This window comes from Coregonus clupeaformis, chromosome 18 (assembly GCF_020615455.1).
Source record: "Coregonus clupeaformis isolate EN_2021a chromosome 18, ASM2061545v1, whole genome shotgun sequence".
NCBI classification, from domain to species: domain Eukaryota; kingdom Metazoa; phylum Chordata; class Actinopteri; order Salmoniformes; family Salmonidae; genus Coregonus; species Coregonus clupeaformis.
In genome coordinates, this window is record NC_059209.1 from 38,771,677 (window position 1) to 38,783,642 (window position 11,966).

Below are 11,966 nucleotides of genomic sequence, written 5' to 3' on the forward strand. Positions count from 1 at the left end.
GCACTGTCGGAGTGTCACACCCTGGCTCTGGGACTCATTATGTTGAGCCAGGGTGTGTTCATTCTATGTGTTCTATGTCGATGTTGGGGGTTCTAGTTTGGTTTATTCTATGTTTGACTGAGTGACTCCCAATCAGAGGCAACGAGTGTCAGCTGTTTGCTGGTTGTCTCTGATTGGGAGCCATATTTAACTGTCTGTGTTTCACTTTGGGTTTGTGGGTTTTTGTTCCGTGTCGGTGTTTGTCACCGTGGACTTCACGAGTCGTGTTTTGTTTGGTAAACTTTAAATATTAAAGTCATGTTTGTTTCACACGCTGCGCCTTGGTCTACTCACTCCTATGACGATCGTGACAGAAAAACCCACCAAACCAGGACCAAGCAGCGTGTCCAGGAACACACGCAGGAGGTAACGCTGGTGGATGTCCTCCTCGGCTGGGGGCAGATTACGAAGGAGGAGGCCGTCCGGTACCGGAAGGCGATGAAGGGGGAGACCCAGGCAGGAGAGGAGCAGCGGCGTCAGCAGTGCCATCGTCGGACGGACGAGAGGTACCCCCAATAATTTTTTAGGGGGGGGCACACGGCATGGGCGACTGGGCAGCAGGAGGCTGCCACAGGGCGAAATAGGAGACGAGGAGAGAAGGCCACCGGGTTACGGGAGCCATTGGCGAGAGGAGGGAAGGAAGTTGTAGAGGCACGGCGAGAGGTACTGAGGTGTATTGCCAGTCCGGTCCGGCCCGTTCCTGATCCCCGTTTAAAGCCAGTGGTGTGTGTTCCCAGTACGGTCCGGCCTGTTCCTGCTCCACGCACCAAGCCTACGGTGTGCGTAGCCAGCCCAGTCCGGCCTGTCCCTGCTCCACGCACCAAGCCTACGGTGTGCGTCGACAGCCCAGCCCGGCCTGTTCCTGCTCCACGCACCAAGCCTACGGTGTGCGTCGCCAGCCCAGTCCGGCCTGTCCCTGCTCCACGCACCAAGCCTACGGTGTGCGTCGACAGCCCAGCCCGGCCTGTTCCTGCTCCACGCACCAAGCCTACGGTGTGCGTCGCCAGCCCAGCCCGGCCTGTCCCTGCTCCACGCACCAAGCCTACGGTGTGCGTCGCCAGCCCAGCCCGGCCTGTCCCTGCTCCACGCAACAAGCCTACGGTGTGCGTCGACAGCCCAGCCCGGCCTGTTCCTGCTCCACGCACCAAGCCTACGGTGTGCGTCGCCAGCCCAGCCCGGCCTGTCCCTGCTCCACGCACCAAGAGTACGGTGTGCGTCGACAGCCCAGCCCGGCCTGTCCCTGCTCCACGCACCAAGCCTACGGTGTGCGTCGCCAGCCCGGTCCGGCCTGTTCCTGTCACCCGCACCAAGTCTACGGTGCGCGTCGCCAGCCCGACCCAGCCTGTTCCTGCCACTCGCACCAAACCTACGGTGCGCGTCGCCAGCCCGGTCCGGCCTGTTCCTGCCACTCGCACCAAACCTACGGTGCGCGTCGCCAGCCCGACCCGGCCTGTTCCTGCCACTCGCACCAAACCTACGGTGCGCGTCGCCAGCCCGGTCCGGCCCGTCTCTCTTCCACGCACCAAGCCAGGGGTGCGCGTCGTCAGCCTGGTAAGGCCCGTTCCTCCTCCACGCACCAAGCCAGGGGTGCGAGTCGACAGACTGGACCAGGGGCACTATGGGGGGGTGTATTGGAGGGTGGTGGTCAAGGCCGGAGCCAGAACCGCCGCCGAGGAGGTATGCCCGCCCAGCCCTCCCTGTTTTGTTTAGTTGAGGAGCGGTCGCAGTCCGCGCCTTTAGGGGGGGGTACTGTCATACCCTGGCTCTGGGACTCATTATGTTGAGCCAGGGTGTGTTCATTCTATGTGTTCTATGTCGATGTTGGGGGTTCTAGTTTGGTTTATTCTATGTTTGACTGAGTGACTCCCAATCAGAGGCAACGCAGTGTCAGCTGTTTGCTGGTTGTCTCTGATTGGGAGCCATATTTAACTGTCTGTGTTTCACTTTGGGTTTGTGGGTTTTTGTTCCGTGTCGGTGTTTGTCACCGTGGACTTCACGAGTCGTGTTTTGTTTGGTAAACTTTAAATATTAAAGTCATGTTTGTTTCACACGCTGCGCCTTGGTCTACTCACTCCTATGACGATCGTGACAGAAAAACCCACCAAACCAGGACCAAGCAGCGTGTCCAGGAACACACGCAGGAGGTAACGCTGGTGGATGTCCTCCTCGGCTGGGGGCAGATTACGAAGGAGGAGGCCGTCCGGTACCGGAAGGCGATGAAGGGGGAGACCCAGGCAGGAGAGGAGCAGCGGCGTCAGCAGTGCCATCGTCGGACGGACGAGAGGTACCCCCAATAATTTTTTAGGGGGGGGCACACGGCATGGGCGACTGGGCAGCAGGAGGCTGCCACAGGGCGAAATAGGAGACGAGGAGAGAAGGCCACCGGGTTACGGGAGCCATTGGCGAGAGGAGGGAAGGAAGTTGTAGAGGCACGGCGAGAGGTACTGAGGTGTATTGCCAGTCCGGTCCGGCCCGTTCCTGATCCCCGTTTAAAGCCAGTGGTGTGTGTTCCCAGTACGGTCCGGCCTGTTCCTGCTCCACGCACCAAGCCTACGGTGTGCGTAGCCAGCCCAGTCCGGCCTGTCCCTGCTCCACGCACCAAGCCTACGGTGTGCGTCGACAGCCCAGCCCGGCCTGTCCCTGCTCCACGCACCAAGCCTACGGTGTGCGTCGCCAGCCCAGTCCGGCCTGTCCCTGCTCCACGCACCAAGCCTACGGTGTGCGTCGACAGCCCAGCCCGGCCTGTTCCTGCTCCACGCACCAAGCCTACGGTGTGCGTCGCCAGCCCAGCCCGGCCTGTCCCTGCTCCACGCACCAAGCCTACGGTGTGCGTCGCCAGCCCAGCCCGGCCTGTCCCTGCTCCACGCAACAAGCCTACGGTGTGCGTCGACAGCCCAGCCCGGCCTGTTCCTGCTCCACGCACCAAGCCTACGGTGTGCGTCGCCAGCCCAGCCCGGCCTGTCCCTGCTCCACGCACCAAGAGTACGGTGTGCGTCGACAGCCCAGCCCGGCCTGTCCCTGCTCCACGCACCAAGCCTACGGTGTGCGTCGCCAGCCCGGTCCGGCCTGTTCCTGTCACCCGCACCAAGTCTACGGTGCGCGTCGCCAGCCCGACCCGGCCTGTTCCTGCCACTCGCACCAAACCTACGGTGCGCGTCGCCAGCCCGGTCCGGCCTGTTCCTGCCACTCGCACCAAACCTACGGTGCGCGTCGCCAGCCCGACCCGGCCTGTTCCTGCCACTCGCACCAAACCTACGGTGCGCGTCGCCAGCCCGGTCCGGCCCGTCTCTCTTCCACGCACCAAGCCAGGGGTGCGCGTCGTCAGCCTGGTAAGGCCCGTTCCTCCTCCACGCACCAAGCCAGGGGTGCGAGTCGACAGACTGGACCAGGGGCACTATGGGGGGTGTATTGGAGGGTGGTGGTCAAGGCCGGAGCCAGAACCGCCGCCGAGGAGGTATGCCCGCCCAGCCCTCCCCTGTTTTGTTTAGTTGAGGAGCAGTCGCAGTCCGCGCCTTTAGGGGGGGGTACTGTCACACCCTGGCTCTGGGACTCATTATGTTGAGCCAGGGTGTGTTCATTCTATGTGTTCTATGTCGATGTTGGGGGTTCTAGTTTGGTTTATTCTATGTTTGACTGAGTGACTCCCAATCAGAGGCAACGAGTGTCAGCTGTTTGCTGGTTGTCTCTGATTGGGAGCCATATTTAACTGTCTGTGTTTCACTTTGGGTTTGTGGGTTTTTGTTCCGTGTCGGTGTTTGTCACCGTGGACTTCACGAGTCGTGTTTTGTTTGGTAAACTTTAAATATTAAAGTCATGTTTGTTTCACACGCTGCGCCTTGGTCTACTCACTCCTACGGCGACCGTGACACGGAGCTAGAAACACAAGCATTTCACTACACCCGCAATAACATCTGCTAAACACGTGTATGTGACCAATAAAATGTGATTTGATTTGATGTATTTGTAAGACCTCGGAAATGTCTTTTGAAATGGTTGAAGTTTAGTTTCTTAGGCCTCTAGGAAGAAAGGTAATAATTTAAACATACAGTAAATGCAGTGGTGTAGTGCAATTTGTATTTTTTATGATGTCAATTTCTCAATCAAAGTTTTTACCAACAGATGTAGCCTATGCATAAAATGCATCCTCCAATTGCAAGGTCTTCCTATGCCCACCCATATTGTCAGAAGGACATTTAGGCATTTTACCTAATTTCATAATAGACCATCACTGTCAATCATGAATGATAATATCTGGAAGTGAAATTCAAAGATTGTATGAGTGAAAGCAGGTTAGAGCGTCTTGAGAAATCTTTGACATTTCCACACGTTGCATAACTGGGAATTCCGTTGCTCATCCGGTTCTGTAAGATCCATAACAGCAAAGACCCAGTTTGCGTCCTAAATGCCACCCTATTTCCCATATAGTGCATTACTTTTTCCCCCCCTATAGGCCCTAGTCAAAAGTAGTGCACTATATAGGGAATAGGGTGACATTTCAAACACACCCCAGATAGTTATACCTTGGGAGGGTTCTGTGATGTATAGTCAACATTCTAATCCCATATGTTTCATACAGTTTACAGGGCTGATTAGGATTGATTTACTGTTGCGCCGCTTTCTTCATTGAGAGTCCAATAGTTATTCTTTCCAGGTGAAACTTTAGTGAGTCAAACACAATATGCTAGAATAATACTCGTTTTGTGGTATATTATTGAACATACCGACCAGATATTGAGCATCGCTCCACAGGAAGCTCCCATATTATACACACATTCCTGATATTTGAGTGAATTGGGGAGATTCCCCGAACAGGTCCTAACAATGTCTGAAACCTGTTATTGGCAAGGATATAGGCTAATATGGTAGTAGCTAGTTGGACACAGTCCAAGAGTCTGCCGGTCTGTACTGGAAATCTATGTTCCAGCCTCTTGTGACTTCAAGTATTTCTTAAAGGAAGTGGGGTAATAATATAATAAGTTTCTTGTTTCTTCACAATACCATGATTTCTCACATCTGAAAGTCCACGAAATGTAAGCAGGCTTTGACATCGCAGAATATTGGATTGACAATATTAGGAAATTATAGAATAGAACCAAAACTTTGATGTCAAAAGGGAAACATAGAACCTCAGACATCTTTAGAAATGGTTGAACTTTAGTTTTCTAGGCCTTTAGGAAGAAAGGTAATGATTTAAACATACAGTATATTGTATTAGCACCAAGATTTGCATTACATTACATGTTAGTCATTTAGCAGTGGCTCTCATCCAGAGAGACTGACAGTCAGTGCATTCATCTAAGTTTAGTAGGAAAAAACAACCACTTTCATTTCAAGTATAGACCCTTCTTAGAAAATAACCATTATCAGCACTTTAAGCGTAGCATAATGTATGAAAAGTCCTTTACAAATGAAGTTATAATATACGTTTATATTATAAGTTATATTATAATACAGACAGATGTATATTTGCCTAATCGTAACTCATTTTACTTAGTGTTGACATGAACAATATTTAATATTTTGTTCATTCAGTAATATTGAGATCTGAAATATAATTTTTAAGGGAATCGTGGCCAAGAAAAGCATGAAAACACACATAAATGCCTTGAATAAAGTATATTGGCAATATTACAATACAATTACTCTATCAACAGGAAGGTGGCAATAACAATTACAAATGTGTATGTAACCCCACCCCACCCCACCCCACCCCCCCACCTGTGTCCTGTTAGCCCAGTATTTCATCACCAACATCATTAAACCATACCTTGTCACTCATTGCTCTGGTAAGACTAAACCAACCCACTTCCTCCCGTGTGCGTCGATGGGAATTCCTGGAGAGTGTGCCCAGGATGTATATAAGACATGCAGGTTACCACATGTAGTCACAAACATTGGTTCAGAGAACAAGTTGGGACTCACAGCAAGGACTAAGGACTAAAAAACAAGACGTTAGTACCTACTATCTACAAACTAACAAAACAACCAACTACAAACCTACTCCTCCAGGTAAATGAAACGCAGAGTTTGTTTTTATTCACGTTTGCAACCATAAACTTACTCCTACTGTATGGCTGACCATGTATAATGTTGTTGATCTGTTGTGGCAGTCTTTATTGCTCTATATTTTAGTAATAACACATCGTTAAATGTTTATTTAGACCTAACTGTATATTGATTGCCTGTTTACACCAGATCTGAATGAGCTTTCCGATCTTGACCATCTTTAAGCAACTGACTAAGCATGATACAATCTATGATGGACAGGACAGTTTTAAAAGATGATGTTTTTATTTTCCAGATCTAACTACACAGACAATATGGAATTTGAATCAAACTGCTGTCTAATGAAGGTGAGTCCCAGCATAGACATGAGGACAAGATAGACCCACAATATTCGGCCATGACAGACATTCAAATGTTATTATACAGTAAATGTTAAAACAGAATTTAAAAAACTGACCAACCACAATTCTCCATACACTGTATACGATACACAATGTTAGAGTAATGTTAAATCCCCTTTCTGTGTCCTGGTCAGAACACCTCTGACAGTGTAGCATGGAGCTCCAAGCTTCCCCATGGTCTGGATGTGGAGATATCCCATCACCCCAGAACCCTGCGCTGTGTGGTCAACCTCATCATCGCCATGGAGAGGATAAATGGTGGCAAGGCGGTTACCCTGGGAACCGAATTCAGGGATGAGGACCTGTTCAACTTCTTGCTAGAGAGCGCAATGGAAGGTAGGTCAAAGATCACTGGACTGGATTGGAGGCGCCCCTATGGGGCTAGCCTGGTCCCATATCTGATTGTACTGTCTTGCTTCTGTTGACAATGACCATAGGAGTTGGCAAGACAGCACAAACAGATCTGGGGATTTCCAATGTGTACCACTACAATACCATTAGCTATCACCACTGGGCTATGTTCCAATGTTCACACTATAGAATACCACTTAGAATGCATGCCCAACACATTGCTTAATTCTAACTGGCATACTAGTAGTGTGGATATCTTCACACAGCTCATGGATTAGTAGGTATTGGAATTCAATCAAGTGTATTCATTCAACCATTCACTAAATCCTTTCCTCTCTCTCTCTCTCTCTCCTCATCAGAACACACAGTGATAGAGTTGGAGTCGATGCCCACAGAGCGAGGTGACGCCAGCAGGAGCGCTTCAGGGTTCAGCAGTACAGGAGAGTATGAGTGTAGTGTCACTGACTCTGAGAATAAGTGCTGGGTGCTGAACAGTGGGTCTATGGAGCTGCATGCCATCATGCTGCAGGGAGGCAGTAGCTACCATAAAGGTATGTTAACAACCAAGGCTCAGTCCCAAATTGCATTATTCCCTACATAGTGCACTACTTTTGGCCAAAGACTATGAGTGTATTCTTTGGCGACCATAGATAATTAAATTAATTAAATTCCAATTTGCCCGACCCCTTTCCTTGGGGCACTAGGCAGTGGCACTTCCTATGAATCTGAAAGAATTGGAAAGGTTAGGTACATATGAGGAATATGTGATTCAGTGGAGGGGTTAAAACCAGTAGCTTTCTATTAATACGACTCTGAGACTGACAGATAGGTAGCGTACTTAGTTCACAGTTGAGTTCTGATGAATGATGCTGACTGACTCTCCTCTCCTCTCCTCTGTCCACAGTGCATTTGAACCTGTCTACATACGTGACGCTCGTCCCCAGTGACACTGAAGCCAGACCTGTCGCCCTTGGCATCAAGGGATCTAACCTCTACCTTTCCTGCCAAACATCAGATGGCACGCCCACCCTGCGGCTGGAGGTAAATAGCAGTACTGCTGGTGAAAATACTACTAGGCTACTCCATGTGGAATGTAAGAGGTTGAGTTGCAGGGTAATTAAATGAAACTGCCAGATAGGTCAAGGGAGACCAACCCTGGTTAAATGTGACTGGGAATGGGATACAGCGAGGATGACTGTTAGTCCTGGAGAGCTACAGGGTGTCGACTTGTTCCAAACAATGAGGTGTTTATTATATACGTCATTGGTTCCAACAGCCACAACCTCAAACCAATAGCCAGAGTAACATTTCTATCCACTCCTGGTGTATGACATTTGACCTTTAAGTCAGTTTTGAGTCAGACCATTGAGTTTAACCCCTGACCATCTCTCTTTCTCCAGGAGGTGGTGGACAAGGAGCAGCTGAAGTCCATCAACCGTCAGAGTGACATGGTGCGTTTCCTCTTCTACAGACGGGACACCGGAGTTGACGGGAGTACCCTGGAGTCTGCCCAGTTCAGGAACTGGTTCATCAGCACGGCCCTACAGCAGGACAACACCAAGCCGGTGGAAATGTGCCAGAGGGCAACCCCCAACCGCTTCACCACCTTCACCATCCAGCGCCACAACTAGGGTGGCTGCCGACACTGACACCACACCAGTCAGGGCCTCTCATAGAGATCCTATATAATTCAATATGGATTCTATATGTGATTCTATGGGGCCTCTGTGGTCAGGACTGGGTTGCCACTGTGTTTACGTCTAAAGGTTAGGTGTATGTTTGTAAGACACAATAACTACTTCACGTTGTATGCATGCATGTACTGTATGTATGTATGTACTGAGTACAGCAATTCATCATTGGGATGTATAGATTTGGTCAAGGTTTACCACAAGATGGCGCCGTTGGGTCAGATTATTGTAAGCGCCCCTGCTATTTATTGTAACGTATTTATTGGTGAAAGCCAAAACGAACGTATTACTTACTGTAATTATATTTCTACTAATCATAATATTGTTATACTATTTATTCATGTATTTATATTTCAGTGATTATACTTATTTATTTGTCAATCTGTTGATGTTGCACTTATTCATTCATGCAAACATTTGAATTGTCCAATGCGCTCTTTTTAATAAATATTCAAATGAATATTAATATTCTCTGTCATCGATTATTATGGTTGGCTACTGTAATAACATGGTCATTGGCAGAACAATGTAAAGAATCAGACAACATGCATCAAATACCAGAACCACAACAACTCATCAATCAAAAAAATATGAGAGATATACCTAAATCATACCATTAATAATGGTGTAAAGTAAAACTATTTAAATAGTTTTTTGGGGTATCTGTACTTCACTAATGATATTTTTGACAAATTTCTTTTTACTCCATACATTTTCCCTGACACCCAAAAGTACTTACATTTTGAGTACTTAGCAGGACTGGAAAATGGTCCAATTCACGCACTTATCAAGGGAACATTCCTGGTCATCCCTACTGCCTCTGATCTGGCGGACTCACTGAACACACATGATTCATTTGTAAATTATGTCTGATTGTTGGAGTGTGCCCATGGCTATCAGGAAATTTAAAAAATACTAGAAAATAGTGTCCTCTGGTTTGCTTAATATAAGACATTTTTAATTATTTATACTTTTAATACTTAAGTATATTTTAGCAATTAACTTTACTTTTGATACTTAAGTATATTTAAGACCAAATACTTTTAGACTTTTACTCAAGTAATATTTTACTGGGTGACTCTCACTTTTACTTGAGTTATTTTCTATTAAGGTATCTTTACTTTTACTGAAGTATGACAATTGGGTACTTTTTCCATCAGAATAATATGTTAATGTATTTTTTTTAAAATGTTTTCATGTATTACATTTTACGTAAATTAATGAATTCAGTAGGCATAACACCTTTTATGTTTACAATCCACTCTTCCAATCAGCGTTGGAGTAGTGTTCCTGAGTTTAAGGTGGCAGTGACGAAAAGAGCAACAGATAATTTATCTGTTTACACAATGGAGTTGTTTGCCCTACTATTGGCTGCAGAGTGGCTGGAGGAGGTGTGGCCAGACAGGGTAGTCTCCTGGGCAGCATTGATGAGTTTAAATTAATTTGTGTCTCAGAGCAGACAGGATGTATTGTATGAAGTTTTGCAGGGCTTGTATAGGGTGAAACAGATGAGGGTATTTGTGATGTTCCTCTGGGTACCAGCTCATGTGTGAGTAGAGGGGAATGAGGAGGTGGATGTTATCGCCAAGCAGGCTGCTGACATCCTAATGTTGAGTTTGAATTGTCAAGCAGTCAAGCAGAAGCCAAGGGGTTAATAAGAACAGTGGTTAAAAATAAGTGGCAAGAGTTGTGGAACAGGGAGAGAAAGGGAAGACGCCTGTATAAGATCCAGGAAAAGGTGGGGGCAGGGAGGTCCTCAGGCCAAGAGAGAAGGGAGAAAAGTGTAGTCACAAGGCTCAATAGTAAGTTGAAACTGGTGGGGAAACATCCGACTGGTAGGTGTGATCATTGTCAGGAGGAGATGGAGACAGTGGAACATGTTATATTTCAGTACCAGAAATATGTGAGGGAAAGGGAGCGATTGTTATTAGATTTGGGGAGTAATGTGGTTGAAGAGCCAGGATTAAGTGAAATCCTGGGGAAATCTTCAGGGGATGTAGTATTTAATTATGTATTTCGTTTCTTTAGGGAGACGAGATTATTAGGTAGGATTTAGACCAGGGGTGTCAAACGTCCGGCCCGTGGGCCGCATCAGGCCCGCAAACGGGTTTAATCCGGCCCGTGAGATGATTTTGTAAAGTATAAAAATGCGCTGCAATTTTTCAATAAAATAAACTGTTGTTCCAATTGCGTCCACTCGATGGCGCAATAGCAATTGTGTTAAGCAAGAAAACTGTTTATACCGGGGCAGAGCAAGTAGGTCAAGCACATGCAGCCAGTCCGGATGAGCTACTTTGTTTTGCCCGCGATATTTATTACGGCTTTTACTTTTAACATTATGTGCTTTGGCACCCTCATTGCCCCAATATGTCTCTGTCAAAAAAGAGAAAAGTGGATGCAGAGTGCAGAGTGTTCCAAGAAAAATGGTCATCCTCCTATTTATTCACGGAATTGAATGGGAAAGCTGTATGTTTGGTGTGTTCACAGCATGTTGAAGTGCTGAAAGAATATAACCTTCGTCGCCACTATGTGAGTCTTCATGCCGACAAATATGACAACTTTCAAGGACGGCGGAGAAGAGAGAAGGTGAATGAACTGTTGGCGGGTCTGAAGAAACAGCAGTCTGTGTTTACTCACAGCCGAGACATCAGTGATGCTGCAGTGAAAGCTAGCTACCTCATTGCTAATGAAATCGCAGTGGCTTCAAAACCATTTAGTGAGGGTGAATTTGTAAAAACATGCATGATGAAGGCAGCGGAGATTGTGTGCCCTGAAAAGCGTCAGGCTTTTGTAAATATCAGTCTGACAAGAAACACAGTTGCAGACAGGATTTCCGATCTTTCAGTGGATTTGGACAGCCAGTTGAAGCAAAAAGTAAAGTCATTTATTGCGTTTTCGGTTGCAATTGATGAAAGCACGGACATTACAGATGTTGCACAACTGGCCATTTTCATCCGCGGAGTTGATGACACATTGACCGTCACCAAGGAGTTTGTGGAGTTGGTGCCGATGACAGATACAACGACAGCAGCTGATATTTTCACCGCACTCGTCGGCGTGCTGGACAGGGTCGGAGTGGACTGGTCCCGCGCTGTCACCCTGGCTACAGATGGTGCGCCCTCAATGATCGGGAAAAAAGCAGGCGTTGTGACAAAGTTCAGAGAGAAAGTGCAATCTCCAAATGGAGGACGTGATTTTTTGACTTTTCACTGTATTTTGCACCAGGAGGCTTTGTGTTGCAAGTCATTAAAGATGGATAACGTCATGAAGGTGGTCATCCAAACTGTTAATTTCATCCGATCCAGAAGCCTGAATCACCGTCAGTTTGACAGCCTTCTCAGAGAGAAAGACCACATCTATGGCCTGCCATACCACACTGAGCTAAGATGGTTAAGCCGAGGTGCTGTGCTGAGGCGTTTCTTTGATTTACGAGAAGAAATTGAACAGTTCATGGAAGAAAAGGGCAAACCAGTGTTAG

The 11,966-nt window shown here is 47.5% G+C and overlaps 1 protein-coding gene across 1 annotated transcript; it reads left to right on the forward strand.

The window, feature by feature from the left end:
- The first annotated feature begins 5,909 nt into the window (after positions 1-5,909).
- Positions 5,910-8,945, forward strand: LOC121587276 (interleukin-1 beta-like). The gene is made up of 6 exons (XM_041904190.2): positions 5,910-6,048; positions 6,341-6,392; positions 6,581-6,782; positions 7,157-7,348; positions 7,702-7,838; positions 8,198-8,945. The coding sequence occupies exons 2-6, from the start codon at positions 6,360-6,362 to the stop codon at positions 8,426-8,428; spliced, it is 795 nt and encodes a 264-aa protein (XP_041760124.1). The 5' UTR covers positions 5,910-6,048; positions 6,341-6,359; the 3' UTR covers positions 8,429-8,945.
- The last annotated feature ends 3,021 nt before the right edge of the window (positions 8,946-11,966 follow it).